Here is a 21,103-nt window from a genome sequence, read left to right as displayed (position 1 = left end):
TATATGTAAAGCGCGTAGACTATTTGAATGACTTTGTAACTCTTATTTTAGGGCATCATGACTTTTTAGTTGTTACATATGATTTAGTAATAATTGAATAAACCTTTATCAGTCTCCAAATTGGGACGTTTTATTTAAATGATAGCAGCAGATGAGATAAAAAAAAATAAAATAATCACACTTCATTGTTTAAAAACAAGGAGTTTCAACATAAAAGGTGTTATGTAAAAACTCTATTCCTTTGGATTATTGTTTCTTATGCCAGATAGATTAAAATCTCTAAAGACTGACGCAATTGCAGCTATGGTTATGACGCTATTTGCAGGATCAGAGGGCTGACAGTTGAACGACAAACACAGCCATCCTGAACTGAAACCACAATAAAGAATGACAACTAAGCTGTTAGATAAGGCTGTGAGAGGGAAAAAAATCTTTCCCTCGGGCCTAAGTAGCAATTGGCACAACAACAGACACCGACAGTTGTAATGTATTGGAAACTGTTATTAATTTCCTTTTTGCCGAACAACTTTTGAACTAAGTAAAAGGTTCAGCGCAGACAGGTCAGCGCACAGTAGGAAAATGTTAATTATTTTGTATTAGGATTGTTTTTTCTTAGGCTGCTTGTCGCAAAGTTGGGAAACTGTGTTTTATGTTGTTGATCTAGAAATAATAGAAACGAGAAATGAGAATGGGCTGAGCTATTTCTATTTCTTGTTTTCAGTGTATTCTACATTTTGTTTCTATTTTATTTTTATTTATCCAGGTGCAGGCATTGAATGAGAGCAAATTGACATTCACTTTCTACTGGTTTTATCTTTAATAGTACTTTTTCCACTTTTTATTGGCTGCATTCAATACAACCATGTGTATCTTGTATATAGCTTTTGCTTGACACAATACAACACATCACTTTTTTAATAGCGTAAATACGGGGCCATTATTGTAGCAAAACTATTTACAAATGCGTATTTCAATATATATATATATATATATATATATATATATATATATATGAAATGTGAGTTTTGGTGATTGTTGTTCTAACCTGGAGGACGCCTGGTTCACTAAAACCCCACCTGTCCCCTGATATTTCCAGACTTTTGAGTGCACCTTAATTTAAGCCACACCCACTACATTTTAAGAAAATGATTTTGGAAATATGTAGGCCGCACTGGACTATGAGCCACATGTGTCCACGTTGTAAATTTCTTTCATTGTGATTCAATAAATCCATCTTTTCTCGCTCGCGCTTGTCCTCATTAGGGTTAGATGGAGCCTATCCGCTCTGAACCGATCACAAGGATGAATTAAAACATGAAAATTAAAGAATCCGGACATTGAAAATATTGATCGGTTATGATTATATTTCTGATTAAAATTCAAAACACAATGCATAGTTAACAGTCCAAATGTTTTTTTTTAACAACGCATAAAGGTTTCTTATATTCTTAATGTTTATGCTATCATCGCATTTTAAAAGCATTGAATCCGTTACATATTTTACGTCTAAATTGTTAAGCACAGTATCTACACACATCCTGGAATTTTCACCAGTCCAAAACAGTGTATTCATTTCGTCTTCTTATTTTATATTCACAAGCTTCAATTTCACTCACATTCTCCTCCCATTCTTATTGTTGTGTCGTAAAATGCCAAAGAAAAATGCCAACACACACACACTCTAAATCCTTTGATGCTGGTTGAAAATTAGATCTACTTACAGCCCACGTGATTTGCTGTCAGTAAGTACCCTGCTGTTATCAGCGCAGCTTTTGTCTTTCGACATACCTTCCCAGTAATCCTTTGTACTTACTTTTGGGGGAAAGTAGCCCAAAAAGTGATCAAATAAATAGAAAATAAATAAGTAAATAACCAAAGTTTCTCATTTGGATTCTTGCTGAGCTCACGTACAGAGAGATTTGTCTCATGTTTCAAGTTTGGAGCTTGGAAAATGTTTTAAACTGTTTAGTTTTCTATATTAGTTGAGGTAAAAATTATAGAACATATAAGACATTTGTACCATTGTATCTGTATATGACATATCGTTTGGGGAGGGGGGGGGCTGATTTTTGGTGCGTGGTGCCTTTGACGGATTTGTAACAAACTGTTTGTATTTGTGAACATGTCCTCCCCTTGTTTCCCATGATCACATCTGCACCTTGATTTCATTACTGCTGGCACGGGAAAAGACAATGTAGGCCAGATGGCGTGGATGTTTGTGTGCGTGTGTCTGTTACAAAAAGCGCTTGGATTTTTTAGAAGCAGTATGTCTGCTCGTTTGCAGACTTCAGAAGATATTGGAAAATGTAGTAAATAACTTACCATGTATGTGTGCCATCACAATCATGTACACCGGGGGGTAGCTGCACTTTTTCAGCATGTGAGCTTCTTAAATAAATTAAGCTAAATAGACAAAGTGCAAATGATCTTCCTTATTTACGAGTCCAGAGCTGCTGATAGCAAGCTAGGCACATACTTCCCAATGAACATCAGTAATTTTAGAGCGGTACTTGGACATAAAGTTTTTAAATCAATGGCCCAAAAATGCCACTCCACAGTTCCTTTCTTCGGCCAGCCAGTGTGTGCCTTGAGTGGACCGACCAGCATGACGTATCGGCCAGCCAGTCATCTCATTGGAAAACACCAACACCACCACACCAACTGGCAGCCGCAAAATGCCATTGGAGGGTCCCAGGCTTCAGTGTTTGGGTGGACAACACCTCCGTCTTTATGGGTCATTCTCCAGCACCGGGGGGAAACCGCAACCACATGCTATTGTTGTAATACTTTGGTTCACTTTCGTTTTAATTAAATGTATTTTTTTTCTCCAATTAGGTGAGGTTACCAAAACACTCCATCCATCTGCTCCTGGTCTGGCCCCGCTGTCAAATTTTAGAACCCATTGTGGCCCGCCAATCAAAATGTTTGCCCACCCCTGGTGTAGAAGGACGGGTACTATCAGAAAAAAAAGAAACAGAAGAGAGGTCCTTCTTGAGCCATCAGCTTACCCCATGGAGGGTTTGTGTGACACAATGATCCGAGGAGACTTGTTGCCGTGAGATTTATGCCCCTGGTATAGATTCCCAGCGCAAATATGCCTGTACGTTGGTGTTCATTCCACTTTATGAGATTGTTGTTATTGCTTGTGCGCCAACAGCAGCTCAGAATCCCTAACCTTTTTGAAGTGTTTGGTTGTGGTGCTAGACAGCACTTCACTTGGGACTCCCTGCAGGGGGACTTCAATGCTCACATAGGCAATAACAGTGAGACCTGGTAGGGTGTGATATGGTAAAATGATGACATCTATGAGTTCCCCGTCAGAAGGCGCTTCAACTCCCACCTCCGACAGAACTTCAACCAGGTACCAAGGGAGGCAGAGGACATTGAGGTTAAGTTGACTATTTTCCGTGCCTCCATTCTTTAAGACTATTGTAAGATGGTCAGTGTATGTCGCTGCGGCAATCCCTGAGACAACTGGACACTAGCAGCTGAAGGAGCCTTGTCAGCCCTTTTTGGCCTGCATTTGGAAGCACCTGAGGGGTACTGGAAGGCAAAACAAATGCAGCTTTGGTGGTCGCTTGGCCGTGCAAGGAAAGTAAGCTTTGAAGAAGTACTGGTAGACATCCGTCTCTAAGGAGGGGGAACACTTGGACACAGTATCTAGAGGGAATGTTTATGTACTTCAACTTTTATTGTTGTGAATCGGTGGGGAGAATAGCTTTGTTCCTCCTCAATTCTTTGGACAGGCCTTCTAATATGATGTAGAGACTGGGGGTTTTGTCGTGGTCTCTCCTATTTCCGATGTTAAGGTCGTTGAGGTAGTTATAATTTTCCTTGGTGTCAGGCCACAGGGGGTGGATAAGATCTCGCCAGAATTAGAAATTGCTCTGTATGTTGTGGGACTGTCCTGGCTGAAAACATTTCTGCAACATCGCATGTGAATTGGAGACAGAGCCTCAGCGTTAGCAGTCTGGCATTGTGGTCGCACTTTTTAAGAAGGGGTCCCGGAGGGAGTGTTACAATTAGAAGGGAATCCCTCTCTCTGCCTCCCCGGCAAGAGGCGGGCCCGTTGGGAAGTCAAATTGCAGATTCAGGAGGATTATTGTGGTTTTTGTACAGGGTATGGAACTGTGGAGCAGTCGAGCAGCTTTACACCCTAAGCTGAGTCCTGAGAATCCGTCTAACAAGTCTACATGTGCTTTGTGAACTGAAAGAAGTTGTTCAATCATGTTCCTTTCTTAAATGTGAACTAACAGTGCAGGCTGGAAAAAAGTATGTGAACCTTTGGGTTTCATAACTGGATAAGCTTCCTTTGGCAGCAATATTCACGAGCAAACGATTCCTGTTGTTGTAGATAAGACTTGCAAAACGGAAAGCGGGGATTTTGGAACTTAACCTTTTACAAAACTGTTTAAATTCAATATTCTTCTGATTAATGGTGTGATTTTTTTTTTCTTAGGATCATTTCCACAGCATTCTCAGTTGGGTCAGTCTTTGATTGGGCTGCTCCAGAAGATTTTCTTCCATTGAGGCTTTTCAGTTTTTGATTTACTTCTGTCCTTTGGGTCGTTGTGCTCATCCTCTCCCAAACTTCCATTCCCCGACAGATGGTCTCTTGCAAAATGTCTTGATAAACATGGGAATTCATTTTCCATTGATGGTAGAGTAGAAAGAATAAATTACTTCTCCCTGTTTAATGAAAATGAGTAGGTTGTCCTGTTTCCACCTGGCGCATGTTAGCCTGCCACCACTTGGGGCCACTCTACAAAGATAGACATTGTCTGGTCTGCGTCCCACTTGTGCTTCAGTGTTGAGGTCGGGCAACTAAACTTTAGGGTCACCACGCCTCTCTTCTTACGATGGCGTTAGTACAGGTACAGCGTGTAGCAGACGTTGCTTTGTTTGCATGTGCCCAAATAGCCAAATATTTTACAATTACATGAGGAGCTTTGGTCATTTGCAGACTGTTCCTGCATCTCCCCTGGTAACAGAACGACTCACAAGTTTCTGCTGGTTGCTGCTGTGTGCTGCCTGAGCCCCGCCTCTCCCTCACTGGTGCTCACATATGCTGCATAATTGATCCTCTTCCACATAATGGGGGTTTGGAGCCAGGTCTGCTAACTGATGGGAAAACTGCAGCCACTGATTGCATGTAATTAACAGAAACTTTGCCGCTTTGTCGGCTGTTTTGTACTTCTACCTCGCTTAGCATTTTGCCACAGCATTTTCTCCGCTGCATCTACAATGCTCCTTCCAGTTTTGCATACAGCCCTCGCTAAAACATCACGACTGGCCTACAGGCCAAAAGGCCTCCAATAAATGTGATCATTCTTTCTGAAAGTTTAATCGTTTGTATTTATTCCTGTCTATTTATTTACGTTAATATTGTCTCACATTTTGTGTTGTCTGACATTGGATCAGACTCGTGGTTTTCATACTTAATGGTGGGGGGGTCTCCCACACAGCACCTTCAAAATCAGGTGGCACATGTGCAGCACTACCGGTGAGAGCACACCAGATGCCGTCAGAACCATGACACCTTCCAGGGTTTTCCAAAAGCACCATCAGTTAAATTTTGCACTTTCTCTGAAGCAACACAAAGGGTTATTCTACTGGGGAGAAAAAACAACATCAAAGATACCTGAAAAAATGTGCGTTCGGAGCAAATAATGTTGACTGTGTGCAGGACAATGCATAACTGATTGGTTGGATGTTAATTTCTCAATAATTTGTGTTTATATTAACATGTTACAGTTTTACCTATGATTTATATTGAGTTTCTCATCAAGAGGACCTTTTCAAAGTATGTCATTAATATTTGACAACTGGCGGGATGTGAAGCCTTTTGATGCTCTTTCGTGATATAAGGGCTGTATAAATATATTTAACTTGATTTGATTTTTCAAATTGATTGTGATTCTGTGACAGTCAAATTTAGAGCACAACTTCACGAGGCTGCACAAATGGAAACAATCATGGACAATACTGACACCATGTGGAAGTAAGACAAACAGCGACGGATGCTCTCAGATTTCAAACCTTATATTTTATTTGTTTTTAATTATTTTATTTTATTGTTAAATAACAGTTTGATATTCTTAACCTAGCATTAACTGATCATTTACATGTGGGGACGAATATTTTACAGTATTTTATCCGAACATTTAAAAAAAGAAAATACCCATAGGTACTGTTCTAACACCAGAAATTTACAGCAATCCACAGTTTGTTAACTGACTAATGTAACTGTTAATTTACACGCCATGAATAAATACTTAACAGTATTTTACAATTCTTATAATAACAATAAGATACCGTTGTAAATTCACTGTAAATTTACAGAAACTTTTACCTTCCTAAGTAATCAAAAAATCTTTTTAACTCTTTAAAGACTTTGTTATAAATGTGATCGACGTCATGTTGATGAGCATTGTAATAATATTAACTGTCTGCAATATCCAAGTTTTTATTTCAGATCAGTAAGCAGCTAAAAAATTAACACCACAAGGGCATTTTGCCTTTTCTATGGCAAAGAGAAAAATTTAATTATGTCCATAGAACTGGAAATTAAAATTATTGTGTCTCTGTCCTTATATATTGCGTTGTGTTTCTGTATGCATTTATCTGCTGTTGTTAATCTTTTTCTTTCTTTCATTTTTTTACACCAGAGTGGGACTCCAAATCAAATTATTGGGGTGGAAATTGCCTCAAATTGTCACTTGAATCAACTAATAAGTGGGAGGCAGATTGTGTTGAGGCTACCATTTTGGTTACCCTGGTTACATTCCATCTTGTAGCTGTGGAAGAGCACCAAGTGGTCTTCACGCTCCCAGCAAAGTCATATTGTTCATCAAAGGATGCTGTGGTTCAACACTCGAAGCAATCAACAAGTACTCCTCCTCAGCATGACTGTTGCTCTCTTGGTTTAAAGATAGGCACCAGGAATTATTTTATTTCAATCAAATCAAAAGTAGGAAAAGGGGAAAGACCACAGGTTTGGTATAAACATAAATTCGCTTCTATCTTCTACTTCTCTTGTGCCAAATGAAGGGCTTACATGAAAAATCCAGAAACTTTGCACATATATTGGCCCTGGCAAAGAAATCTGATATTTTAAAATTGTCATATAACCAGTTAGTGGCAGTATTGTACCGGAACATCAAGATGGCAGACCGAAGGTGGTTGAGAATAACCAGGCCAAGATCCTGTGGGACTTCCGGATCCGGACTGACAAACTGCTGATACCCGACCCGCCTGATATAGTGGTGGTGGATAAACATCAGAAGACAGATAGCTAGAAAAAAGATTGCAAATAATAATAATAATAATAATAATAATGATGATGATAATAATAATAATAATAACAATAATAATAATAATGCATTATATGGCTCTTTTCTGGTTAACCAGACACTCAAGGAGCTCACAATGGATACATTATTAATGGACTTGTGCATTAACATTCTACGTCCCATAGGCACAGCTGGCTGTGGCTGACGGAAGCGTGGCTGCCAGTGCGCGTCTACGGCCCCTCTGACTACCACCAAATATTCACACAGCTGTCTCCTTTAAACATATGGCTATATTATACCCAAGATTAATGTTGAGTAAAAATGCATCTCCATGTGAGTTGAAAAAAATGTACTCACAACTAAACCAATATAATGTTTTCTAAAAAAAAATTAAAGGAAAATTAATTTAAGGTTTTGCATTTTTCACAATTTGTTAAGCTCATACACACTGAAAAAAAGCTGTCTCTACATTTGGTATGGGGAAACCTAACATTCTTGGTTCTGTTTTTTCCCTGTAGCGTGATAATCTCAGTCGAATGTGTGCTAGTGTGAAGAACAATGCAATATTGTTGAGTGAAAAATATCCATCCTTCTTTGTGTCCCTGAAATAGGTGACAGATTTTTTTTCTCTGTGGAGAAACTGAGACGAGGTAATAAATTCTGAATACAGAGAACCCATTTGAGAGAGTTCACATTTTCTGAGCATATGGCAGGACACTGTTGCAGGCATATTCTCCCTGGGCCTGACCCCTTTTTTGAGAACAGAACATGTCATTCCAGATTTTGAGGGAACGTTTATGTTTGACAAGATGTATAAAGCTTTGGGAATTATCTCCTCACAGTCCTTTGATATCACCAGACATCCAACACTAACTATTTATAGCATGTTCCCACCCTGGTCACGGTATGTACAATATAAAAAGCTGTAAACGTAAAGTGAAAGTACACCCTCAAGGGCCACAATACTGGATTATAATGAGGTTCAAACACAGAAGCTGTTTAAACACTTAGCTTAGTAATTGATTAATTCTTTCAAAAAATAATGAGCATGATCATTGTTTGCAGCGTTTGACACGGTGGACCACAGTATTCTTGAGAAATACGCTATATGAATAAAGTTGTATGGTATTTTATTGTATCGAAGCTGAATTTTTGAAACGGCACTCCAATTGACTCACATTGCATGTAAAGTGGTGCCGTATGAAGTGTCTGGTGTACAGTTCCTTCTCACTTAAAAAGTTCTGAATATACCTGTGTGTAGGTATATTGGATATATTATATACATATCATTCCTGATATCTGCTGGAGCCATCCACCCAACCTGGAGATAATTGCCACCGTTGCCCCGATGATTTGTGACACCACTTTTGTTTTTCCCCTCCACATTTCAACAGCCAAAATGCAAAACCTTCTATCTGACTGAGGTATCAAATCCAGGTCCAGAAGGTAAACCAGTTTGTCTTTAGCCACAAGTGTTTCTACTATAGAGATCGTTGACCTGCCAGGTGAAAAAGCACTTGTGACTAAAGACAAATTGTGCCAGACTTTATCTTCTGGTACTGGATTTGACACCTCAATTATACAGCCTTCTAATGTGACTTTATATTGTGTAAACTACCATACGACAGCCAAAATGCAAATCCCCCTATCTAAGATTGGTCTCCAGTCAAGTCCACATGTAATCCCTGGCAGAGTTTGCCTTTGGCCACAGGTGCTTCTAGTCAACCAGAAGGTACACCAGCTCTTGAGTAGAACCATGTGTGGCTAAAGAAAAACTGTGCCAGGGTTTACCTTCTGGGCCTGGATTTGACACCTCTGTCAGATAAGAGGATTTGCATTTTGGCCATTGCATAGCTTTCATAGAGTATGCATTCACTGCTATCTGCAGTAGTGGTATTCGAATGACACTGACAGTTAACAGTGGAGTGAGGCTTTGTTTCGGCTTTTCAGAGGAGTGAACCTAGATAGCTTTTGCAAGATTTTGAAGCTACATTTAAATACTTGTCAATTTTTTTATTATTATTATTTATTCAAATTTGGCAGGATTGTTAACAACACCATTCTCTGTGGAGTGTTATATTTATGACATTATTTATTTTATTTTTTTACTTTGCTGAGTCTTTCTGTAACATGTACGCTGACAACAGTGTAGTGAAATAGGTGTCCATGTAAAAATCAGGTTGAATCAAATGTACAGATCAACAATGATTTATGCTAATCTGCATTTTTGCAAAAGATCAGTTTATTTCAACATACAGAATACAACATTCTCATTTGTTTCCACATTTGAAAAGAAAGATGATTGCCTTTTCGTTATAATGCATGTGAATAACAAATAGACAGGATTTTGCTTGGACTCTGCCTCAGAAATATTTTATTGTAAATCAGGTAAAAAAAAAAATCATACTAAATGATTCATCAATGTTACCGTGTATGATCCTTTTAGTTAAATCTAACACGGCATATGCTGAGACTATTGTTCTTCTGTTTTGGAAGTGTACTCATACTTGTAAATTGGCAAGGCATTTGCAGATTTATCTTGGACAACTGAGTTTACCTTACAGACTATTTAATTATTATTATTATTATTGGTAGTAGTAGTATCTTTATTATTTATATTTTGACTCCAAAAGAGTACTAATTAATGAATCTCACATTATACCTTGCCTATTTCTATATTCACAAATATATATATTTTTTAAAGACAAAGCCCAATTGTGTGTGTTTTGGAAAGAACTCTAGGAGCAGCAGAACCATTTACTTTTTATTTTGTTTGTTTTTCCCTTATTTGTGTTATATATGTATATTATTGACAGATTGTTGACTAAAGAATTGATTTTAAAAATATACTATTTTGTAAAGTAATCTGGATAAATAAATATTTTATTGAGCCCAAATATATTTGCCGTTTTTTCATGTTGCCACCAAAAGACTTTTCACGTCGCCCTAATCTATGTAATATATCATAACTTCCGTTTTTATTGCGTTAACATTTAACCAATTTCCGGTTTCGCCTATGCCACACTCTGTCGATTTGACACCGACAGGTGTGGACTGTGAATTGTATCTGCCTTTGTCGGCTATTATTATTCTCGCTTCTCTGGCTCTGCGGGAGAATTGGCGTTGACGCTGGAATGCATTGAGTTGTCATCATCACTTTTGAAAAGATGGAGCCTACGGGCTTTGAAGCCATGAACTTCACAGCGGAACCTGCAGAGAACACATATCCGATATGTGTCAAATGGAGAGAGGGCTCCGAGAGTTCGGTGTTCCACCTCGCCAATATCTTCTTTTTCCTGGGCTTCATGGGTGGCAGCGGCATTTACGGACTCTTCTATGTGTTCACCTTCTTAACTTTGGGCTTCTTCTGCGCCACGCTTTGGTCTTGGGCGGACTCGTGCACCAGCGACGCGTTCCTGTGGTGCTCGGCGCTCTTCGTTGTGTGTCTGGGTCAGGTTCTCCATGCTGCCTGCAGAATCAGGAGCGTCTCGTTCCAAAGGGACTTCAAGGAGCTTTACGCTTGCGTGTTTAAGAAGATCGGAGTATCACTCTCACACTTTGGGAAAATCGTTTCCTGCTGTGACAAAGATATCCACACAATAGAGAAGGACCACTTTTTCGCCGTAGAAGGGAAAACGGCCATCGATAAACTTTCGGTGCTCATGTCCGGGAGGTGATGCAATGAATCTGGTTCTGTATATTTCAAAACTATTCGTTCAAAGGTCATTTTTGTTCCGGTGATTGTCCAAACCATAAATAGGCCTACTTTGGATTTTGTTCATGTCATGGATAAAACTGGTTGGGTTAAAAAGCATCCAATTTTATTCATTTATTTATTTTATATTTAGTTCACTGTACACACATACAGTACAGTATTACATCTTAACACATCATTAATAAAGGTTCAAAAGAAGTAAAACAACCTTGCATGTAAGTCAAAAAGAGCAAAAGCAACCGGCAAAATACCTGGACTGTAGGTAGTGGTAGAAAAAAAAAAGCTTATACCTCTAAATCTAAATCCATGTTATTGTCATTATAACAAGACGACAACACAAATTTATGTCAAAACAGTCTCTCTTGGCTTCTTTTTCAAGCATTAAATATAAAATTCAGAATGTGAAAAAAATGTTTCAAAATCAAAAAGTCTTTTAATCTTTTCCTCATATGGCCAATTATACATATCAGGGTTATGTTGTTCAATGTAATTACACATACTCATAATTTATCTTAAAAAAATTGACCAGTTTCAATGGCCAGAGGGAAAATATCAGCCCTCAACTAAGCAACCACATTTTCCTTTGTAGTTAGTTGAGAAAACAACCAATGTTCAGAAAATAGTTTTGCCCATGTGCAACCAAAAATAAAGAAACTTGACTATACAGATTAAGGACTCCAACCACATTGTGAGGATCAACTGGAAGTGGCTTACAAAGGAGGTTCTTGTGTCTGACCAACATCATGGATCTCTGACATCACATGAGCTGTTCTGGGTTAGTTGGCCCAAAAAATGTATTTAAGGGAACAAATATGAAGGTTCTCCTGATGGCTCATGTGATCATATGCTGACGTCACCAATGATGATGTGCAGACTCCAATCATTTTGGATGAAGTCCAAATTCTACAACTTTTTAATATAAAGCACCACTGTATTTCCCCAACAGATGGCCAAGATGGTCACCTTCTTTTGAAGCAGTGATGTCTCAGTCTGAACATTAAGGGCACCATTTAAAAGGAGTATGTACTGTAGATAGAGATGAATGAAACTTATAGTTGCGCTTGAGTGAATTGCATCAAGTAAATAGATGGATGCCATGTTGGCGCTTTTATTATGTTCCCTATTATCAACTGGTGACAGTCTTGAGTGTACACGCCTCTTGCCGAAGTCAGCTCGTATACTCGCCATCTCAAACTGCAAACCTAATGAGGACAAGCGTTAGAAAATTGAAGGTGAAAAACATTTTTTTTAAACGTTTGTTTAATTGAAATTTTTTTTTTATTCTTCCTTAATGGATTTTTCAAAGAACCTCAAAGAACAAGTTTTCGCATCAAACGCATATCTCTGAAGTTATTATTTTGTCCTACAGAATCCGAGTGACTGTCAATGGCGAGTTTCTGCACTACATCTACCCATTCCAGTTTCTGGATTCACCAGAATGGGACTCTCTCCGACCTTCAGAAGAGGGTGTATTCCAGGTCACCTCCCATTCATACATACATGCAAAATCATGTAAATTGCAGTTAAGTCATAATGTCTCCGCTGTCACTTTGTAATCGTGGTCACAAAACTGGTGCGGCCATTTCCATTGCAATCACTTTTCAATCACTCCCTTTTTCTGTCTTTAGGTCACTCTGTCAGCTGATAATCCATGTACGTATGTGGCATGGAGGAGGAAGAAACTCTATCTTCTTTTTGCTAAACACCGCTACATAGCCAGGATCTTTGCGCTGGTTGTGCGGAATGACATTGCCGAGAAGCTGTACTCCCTTAACGACAGCGCATTCAACTGCTCTGGGCATCGCTATGATCTCCGCTTACCAAGTTACTGTCACATGCCGGGGACTGAATTAGAAAAGGTAGTCCCAATGAAAGTCTCGGTGCAAGCTGAAGTGTCTGCTTGATCACAGAATGCAATTGTAGTTGTGTTGTCATGCATTAGTATTTTTGTTAATTATTTTTGTGGTTTATAACAATTTTATCAGATACTTCCAGACAGATGAAACTTTCTGCTCTTGAAATAATGTTGGTGTTTAGAGGTGATTGTATAATTACTACCTTTGCTAAGGAGGTGATGTTTTAGTTGTTTGTGTGCTTCTGTTACATTATGTAAAAACCATAGCAACAACAAGACGTACAAACTGATCTACTGTGAATGATCCCACTTTTTGATAAAGTAATTATTTTGATTATGTGCTGTATGGTTGTTTTTAACGTGTAATTTAAAAGAAAAGCTAAGAGTGCTTACGTTTGATTTGTTAGAAAATGTTTGAATCCCATCTTATATGAGCCAGTTAATTTATGGTGACAGTCTTGTGGGCAGAATCCTTGCAAAATGTATTATTTTAATGTAAAAATTAATGTATTTGTACTGTGCTTTTTTATTTTAACAGAGATAGTTGGAAATAAAAATAAATAACATTTTTTAATGTTTTTCATGCTAATGTAAACAATGTAACAACAGACATGCATATAATTAACAAAAAATGCTGACAGTTATTCAGACATTTTTTTTGGGTGTGGTTTTGAATGCACAGACGGCGCAACAGGGCAGGCAACCTCGACAATTGCCTAGTGCCCAGAGCTCAAGGGGGACTGGAGACACGGTTGGCCTAGATATCATTGGCACGTGTTACACACGTGGACAAAATTGTTCATACCCTTCTGTTAAAGAAATGCCATAGTGGTCAGAGAAATAACTGACAAAAGTAATTAACAAACTTCATGAAAATTAACCAAATCAAAATCAGAAATTGTTTCAAAATAATTATTTTAAAAATACAAACTGGACAAAAATGATGGCACCCAAAATGTGCTATTTCGTTGTATGACCTTTCGAAGCAGTCGCTGCAAACAAATGACTTTCAATGAGACTATTGCGCCTCAGATATTTGGGTCCACCGTTCATTAGCAAAGTGTTGCAGTTGTCAGAGCTATGAAGAGTGCTTTCCCCAGATGTTTCATATGTTTCAACTCCTTCCATAGATGTTCAACAGCATTTAAATCAGGGTTCATAGTAGACCACTTCATCATGGTGTAATGTTCGCTATTTGCGATTCCTGGGTGTTTATAGCTGTCTGTTTTTAGAATGTTGCAAGACCTGCAACTGAAACCAAGCTTTATGACATTAGGTAACACATTTCTCTCCAGAATACCTTAATTCTTGAAATTCTCATGCATGTTGCGCAGATTCAAGAAATCCAATTCAGGTTTATATCATCAGCCATGTTGCAATTTTTGCTATTTGCCGAATTACGCGTTATTGTCAAACGTGAACTGTTTTTCCTGTTTGCTTGGTTTGTCCATACTGGTAGGCATCTGAGGAATAAGGAATATTAAGAATATATTATGTATCTCCTTCAATGTTTTTGTATAGACTTCATGTAACATTAATCGAAACGTATGATTCAAAATAGGTTTTGCCGCAAATTACTTTTCATTAAATATTCCCTTCAGATGTCAAATGTTGAGACTTTCTGGCAAGCAGTTATTTACCCACTTTATCTTAACATATGAAACCAAGCTAACTGCTGTACATCCCGTAGGCCTAACTATTATGCTCTCTATGGGTTGCTGGTACGTATCTTTATTTTATATGTATATTATTTAATAAATTATATAATTTCTTATTGATGGTCCATGTCTATGCTTTTGGGAGGCATATATTGTGCCTCTTGGCTGGATCTCACACCATCCTTGTTTGAATGCAATTCGCTATTATTCTGTTTAATGATTGTAAATAACTAAGAAAGCCACAAATCTCACTTGGCATTTCATACCTTATAATGGAATGAACCGTACAGTGTAGCATGCCTATTCTTTCCAAATAATTCACTACATTGGCCTCACAAATATATTACACCGTTTTTTCAGCATGGAGTGCTTTAATATAAACTTTCATTCAAACGCTCATTTTCAGTGAGCTCTAAACATTTAAAACAGAAATAGGGAATTTCAAATCGAATTCACCCTTTTATAGCCAAAATTTCAGCTGACTTACTAGGCTTCTTTGATAAATAAATGTATTAAACGATTGAAAAAAAAATCTAACCATTAAAATTATTTCTGCTTCGGAATATAAAGAAATAATTGTAGTGTGTCTTTTTATTATAACGACATAATAAGCTCTTGTAATATTTCGTTGTATTTTTCTGAAAACGCAAATGTGAAAATTACTGATAACCATAACATGTAATATATGTAATATACATACTATATAGTACAGTATATTATGTCAGAATGTAGCTTGATTTTGTAATAGGGCACCATCTGACAGTATCAGGTTTTGACCAAACTGTTCAAATGTCTTCTGGCTCCCCCTATCGAAATTTTTAGTCACTGCAGATGGGCTCCTTGTCCATTTTAGTCTCTGCTTGTCAACCCCGTGGAATGTGCGACGTACATCATGCAGGCACCAGGCACCCCAACCCTGCAACCACCCCTCCCACCTCCTCCCCCACCACACTCCCATCAGAGTGTTCTGCAAATGCGCTGCAGTTGACTCTTCGTTTAACGTAGTCTTTCAAAGAAGTCTTTCTCCCTCGTTGCTCCCCTTTGGCTGTCGCTGAATCGGTGAGTAACAAATATTTATTTTCTCAGCACGAACTCAGAAAGTTGTGTGTCACAAATCTCACAATGGAAAGTGAGCATGTGCGCAGGGGTCTATTTTTAAAAGCAGCCCCTCCAGTGCTGGTCACATCAACGGAGTTAAGATCAAGCACAGCATCTGATTGAGATAACAGCGGGAAATTACTGTTGTCCATGTTTGGAAAGATACAAAAGTATTGTGAGATCACGTGTTCAATAAATGTTTCCTTTCAGCACAAATTGACAGATGTTTATATTCCCACTTCCTGCATATAAGATATTCTTGCAAATGATAATTGAACTAAACTAAATTCAAATACATTTTAAATCATATCCAATGTACATTCGTCTAAAATAATTTCCAACGTGAATGTTAAACTGTATTTATGTACTGTGTTCATCTTACATTTTGTGCTTGGTTCATAGTTGCATCCATTTCGAATGATTTATTTTCATAATTTTTATGAGCATTTCACAGTGGGAAAATGCTTTTTCTACTTCACCCTGCAATGAAATGTTACTGTTGTGTTTTGTTGCACACGCAGTAGTTCTTCAGCAACATGATCAATTCACTGTACTGTACTTAATTAACATGGAAGAAGACAACACAAACGTTGACAATATGCACCCACAACAAACAACTCTAATTGAAATGCATAGAATGGGATCTTTGTTTTCTCTGCATTCTTGACATCCCAGAAAAAAAACCCTCTCCTTCTAAAAGTTATTTTTTCAGAAAAAAATCTCAGTGTTTCAACTGTGAGTAATTGACCAATTCCCCTGGCATATGGTTTTGCCCTCTACTCCAAGGTGACCCTGCAGCAGGATGTCCTCTACCCCTGATCCGTCCTCCCCCCTCCTCTTCACAACCCTTCCCTCATTCAACTCAGCCACCCCTGTATTCTCATCTGTGGAGCCCAATGTTACCGCTTGCCAGGAGTGGGAACACGCCCATCACCTTCTCTTCCACCTGGGGAACATGTCTCTGCTGCTGGGCCTGGTCTTGCCCACCACACTTGGTCTGCATATGATCCTGCTTCGCCTTCTTCTAGTGACAGGTCTGTCTGGGGCGCCGCCTTCTGGTGGCTGTCTTATTGTTATGGCACAGCTGGAAGCTGCCATTGTTTTATTTACTTATTTATTCCAAGTTGTACATTAAAAGGATTGGTACTTCTTGTAACGTTGCAACGAATCAGAGCTAAAGGAGGAATATACTGGTGGATGGAAAATGTATTTACAACTTGTTTATCTTCCACTTGGAAGCAGGCAAGAGACAGGAAGCAGCAGGATTCACGGGATTTGCGGTTGTAAGTGGTCATTTATTTATAAAGTCTATTCAAAGAGCCATGTCTCAGAGGGATTGAAAAAAAGGGGATCAAGTAAGCGAAAAAAAAATAGAAAAAAAACCCCACATATTGGGTAGCTGGATTTTAGAGCCTCAGTTTATTGAATGAAGGCTGAGGCCTTCATAGTTCATTCAGGTAACTAATTTTGTATCAACATTTTATATTTAAATGTATTATGTCCTTAAGCTGTTTGTGTTTCTCATTTTTCTTACACCCTGACAGGATGTGGCTTCTTCATTGCTTGGGCAACTTTGTACAGGTGTAACATGGACGTGATGGTTTGGAATGTGGTTTTCCTGGTGGTCAACTTTATGCACTTGTTGTTCCTCTTGTACAAACGTAGGCCGGTGAGTTGTGCATTGCTGTTAAATAAACAACTTCAGTTTGAGTGGGAAGTGTGCCGTTATTTATGCTTAGATTTAGGCTCCAGTCTTTGCATTGTCTGCGAAGGAGGTCACATGTCCTCCTGGGTTTGGTTCTGCCTTGTACTAATGTGATATAGGTTTGATAAAATGGAAAGGTATCTCGGGGGGATTTTGGGAAAGTGACAGAATCAGAGCAGGACTTAACAATACAATACGAAACCTCTCCTTCTCAGCCAATGTGCCTTTCTTAACTCCTGGAGGTGATATTCTGTACATTTCTATCAACCTTGAGATGTAAAAAATAAAAGTAGATCGTTTCTGCTCTTTCAGATTAAGATCGACAGGGAACTGAGGTCGGTGTATAAGCGGATGTTTGAACCCCTCCACGTGAATGAGGCTCTGTTTCAGAGACTCACGGGCCAGTTCTGCACTATACAAGATCTAAAAAAAGGGCAGGCCTACGCTGCAGAGGACAAGACCTCAGTGGACGAACGACTCAGCATTCTTCTCAAAGGAAAGTATGTACTGTTTCATGACTGATTTGGGGTGTCTTAACCTTGCTTAATTAATTATGTGGTATTTGATCAGACATACATTACTGAAAAAAAAGCCTGTATGAACATGTTCATGTGATTATATTTAGAAAGAAACATGGGAAGCTAAATATAATTTTGCTCTGACTTTTTATGTTTTTAGTATTCGTTCTGACTTCAAAATGTCTTTTTTCAACAGGATGAAAGTGTCCTATCGAGGCCATTTCCTTCATAACATCTACACCACTGCATTTATCGATTCCCCAGAGTTTCGGTCCACTTTAATGCACAGAGGAGAGAAGTTCCAGGTATGACATTATTGATTTTTTTTTTTTTATTAAGATTTCCTTGATATAAAATACGTCAAAACACGTGGACCTTTTTGAGTAATGAAATATTTACGTAAGTTTATTTGTAATGAATTGCAAATAACTTTCACCTTGAAGCCTAAGACTACACTGTAATGTAAGACGGACATGCTAACGGGTCATGTATATATATATATATATATATATATATATATATATATATATATATACATACATTGTTTTGTCATATATATCCTTGCAAAAAAACACCATTTTGCTTAATCCCAAATGTTCTTTAAAAGAAACATTTTTGAAACTGTCACTTTCTTCCCAGAAATGCTTTCAAGTATATTCTATTGATGACTGAGGCTCATTGTTTCGTTTGTGTTTAGAAGAAATATTTATTTGGTATTGTTTCATTGGTTTTATAATATAACTAATAGGTATCCATTGTGGCAGAGGAGGACTGCAAATTTCTGTGTTGGTCTCGAGAGAGACTCACCTACTTCCTGGAGTCAGATACATTCCTTAATGAGGTGTTTAGGTACCTCATTGGCAAAGACATTACCAACAAGCTCTACTCTCTCAATGACCCCACACTCAGTGACAAGGTCAGTGGAACAATTTTCACAACAGTTCACTAAATGTCATCTAAATCTCGTCTATAGCAGACGCTAAAAATCTTTTTCTGTTGATTCCCAGGCAGTGAAGAAGATGGACCGCCAGCCCAGTCTCTGCTCCCAGTTATCTATGATGCAAATGCGGAACAGCATGGCCAGCACCAGTGACAGTGAGGATGTCCTTAATCAGATCCTAAGAGGAAGCTCCACTGGATCATCTCTCCGTAAGTCAGAGTGAGATGTTTATGAGTTACCAACAGACATATGGCTCATTAAAGATAGCCCCTCCCCTATAAATATTTTCAGTCTGGTTATATTATATAATTGAAGTGTTTTAATTAATGATATAAAGAAAGATTGTTTTCCCAAATGGTTGTCATGATTATATCCACAATTAGTTTTTAGCATGATCATTTATTCATGAGTTGATCCTAATCCCTGACATTGTTTTGTATGCATGCTACTTTTGTGTTTATTTCACTTTCCTTGCCTATTATGTGCACTTGTTGCCTAATTTAGTTTTCCGACATACTGGCTAATTTTCAGGGGCGGGACTATGTGGTGGCCTGGGCTGGCCAAAACCACCAATTATTACTTTGGAGCCACGTTGACCATTTATATTTCAAAATCTTTCCAAAAGTATATGTGTGGCATTTTGACAAGCAATCTGAGTCACACTAGTGTATCCTATAAAGCATTTCATATATGAATGATATTTTGAATATAACCCTCAACCAGCTCTTAGCAGCTTTTATATAAAATCAAATCTCTTCCATCTACGGCTCATTATTATTGAACCAGAATAGCAGAATAATTAATGCACTTAGACACATTAAGCCAAATTGTTTTATCAGGTGAAGGAAAGCTGTCAAAAATCACAGGGGATTGTTGCTCTCTAAAAGGCTTTTACTGCTGAATAGAGGCTCTTATTGTTTATCACAAAGTCTACGTTGTAAAAAACGTAATATGGAAATTGTTTGTGTTAATTGTACTCCATCCTGAGAACTTTTTATAGTCTAACAGAATCCACCATGTTCCAGGATCAAGAAGTGGAAACATTGTGGATATTAACCCACTGAAATGTAAATTATGTTTTGACAATGGATTATCTTGTTTTGAGTTGTTCGAAGATGTCACTGTTGCAACAAAGGGAAAAATATGTTATCAATTTGCTATTTTTTGTGTTGTTGTCTCTGTCTAGAAAAATCACCAGTTGTCAAAGCCTCTTCAAAAATGAAGCCCATCGAGGAAGGTATGGAGGATGATGTTTTTGTTGATTCTCCTCCTTCCAAGTCCTGCCGTTTCTCCAGCACATCTACTGAGGAAGTGTAACCTAGGGGAAATTAATAAATGCAAACACACTCACATACACCGTGAGAAACAAAACAACATCCAAGACGAATTACATGAACAATGCCATAGAATATAAAAGATGACACAAATAGACTAGTAGTACTCTATGTAACTTAGTATGCTGAAATGTATTTTATTATACATATCGGATGTCATTATTCTTTTATTGAGGAAATGTTTCACTTACTAGTAATATTTTGGTCTATGGAGTGCCTATCCACTCAGTGTTAATTAAAAAAACAAGTGAAGTTTATTAAATTCTACTAGTTGCCTGATTTTTATGAAAATGTGTCAATGACCAAGCCGTTCTGAATTTTGCGCAATTGGGATATAACTGTATGGTACTCATCCCCAACCTAAGCTTTTCTCAGGAAATGTGTTGATGTGCATGCGATTTGTTTCAGCAAGACACAATTAGGGGGCGTAAATTGTGCTGTAATTATTGATCATTGGTGTACATATATACAGTAGATAGATAGATGGACAGACAGACAGTTGTTCATTTTTGTCACATTTGTAAACCACGTTTAAATTTTCTCATGCAAAGTGTCTTTGTCTCTTGAAATAAAATAATAAAATGTGCTGGGTGAGGTTAAAATTATATATTCTGATAAAATGTTTGCTGATTCACTGAATAGCATCTCACTGTGTAAAAAGCATGAATAGTCCTTTTTACATTTAACTGCCATTCTTGACTCAGTTCCATAATCGCTAAGGTTTTTACTGTTTACAGTGTCTCAAAAATGGTATTGGTATTACAAAATCATTGTCCAAGCGTGAGACAAAAATCAATATCACGTCAATGTTTCAAAGAAATTTAAGCACTGGTTTCATTGGTGCTAGTCCTTCTATATGTTCGAAAGTAATAATAGATCAGAGTGACAACAATAACGGTGTCTCTTTGATAAAAGAAAAATGTAAAAAAAAAAAGTATATGTATACATTTATATCATGTTGTTCAGTTGGTAACATAAACAAATTATT

The 21,103-nt window shown here is 37.9% G+C and overlaps 2 protein-coding genes across 2 annotated transcripts; both read left to right on the top strand.

Moving 5' to 3' along the window:
- Positions 1 to 10,338: 10,338 nt before the first annotated feature.
- Positions 10,339 to 13,316, top strand: popdc3 (popeye domain cAMP effector 3). The gene is made up of 3 exons (XM_088306914.1): positions 10,339 to 10,965; positions 12,377 to 12,490; positions 12,641 to 13,316. Exons 1-3 carry the CDS (start codon positions 10,460 to 10,462, stop codon positions 12,909 to 12,911), a joined length of 891 nt encoding a protein of 296 aa, XP_088163040.1. The 5' UTR covers positions 10,339 to 10,459; the 3' UTR covers positions 12,912 to 13,316.
- Positions 13,317 to 15,565: 2,249 nt separating this feature from the next.
- popdc1 (popeye domain cAMP effector 1) lies at positions 15,566 to 20,701 on the top strand. The gene is made up of 8 exons (XM_088306913.1): positions 15,566 to 15,579; positions 16,405 to 16,652; positions 17,163 to 17,287; positions 17,636 to 17,823; positions 18,038 to 18,146; positions 18,590 to 18,757; positions 18,849 to 18,990; positions 19,968 to 20,701. The coding sequence occupies exons 2-8, from the start codon at positions 16,421 to 16,423 to the stop codon at positions 20,096 to 20,098; spliced, it is 1,095 nt and encodes a 364-aa protein (XP_088163039.1). The 5' UTR covers positions 15,566 to 15,579; positions 16,405 to 16,420; the 3' UTR covers positions 20,099 to 20,701.
- The last annotated feature ends 402 nt before the right edge of the window (positions 20,702 to 21,103 follow it).

Source organism: Idiotropiscis lumnitzeri, chromosome 10, assembly GCF_059441095.1.
Source record: "Idiotropiscis lumnitzeri isolate Australia: NSW breed Sydney's pygmy pipehorse chromosome 10, RoL_Ilum_1.0, whole genome shotgun sequence".
Taxonomy (NCBI): domain Eukaryota; kingdom Metazoa; phylum Chordata; class Actinopteri; order Syngnathiformes; family Syngnathidae; genus Idiotropiscis; species Idiotropiscis lumnitzeri.
This window is presented reverse-complemented; position numbering and strand designations above follow the sequence as displayed.

Bases quoted from the DNA above. Each gene is read 5' to 3' on its own strand.
- popdc3 (XM_088306914.1), top strand. From the start codon at position 10,460: ATGGAGCCTACGGGCTTTGAAGCCATGAACTTCACAGCGGAACCTGCA. The intron at 10,966-12,376 runs GTGATGCAATGA...TTTGTCCTACAG, and splicing joins TCGGTGCTCATGTCCGGGAG to AATCCGAGTGACTGTCAATG. The intron at 12,491-12,640 runs CTCCCATTCATA...TCTTTAGGTCAC, and splicing joins GAGGGTGTATTCCAGGTCAC to TCTGTCAGCTGATAATCCAT.
- popdc1 (XM_088306913.1), top strand. From the start codon at position 16,421: ATGTCCTCTACCCCTGATCCGTCCTCCCCCCTCCTCTTCACAACCCTT. The intron at 17,288-17,635 runs GTGAGTTGTGCA...CTGCTCTTTCAG, and splicing joins TCTTGTACAAACGTAGGCCG to ATTAAGATCGACAGGGAACT. The intron at 18,147-18,589 runs GTATGACATTAT...TATAACTAATAG, and splicing joins ACAGAGGAGAGAAGTTCCAG to GTATCCATTGTGGCAGAGGA.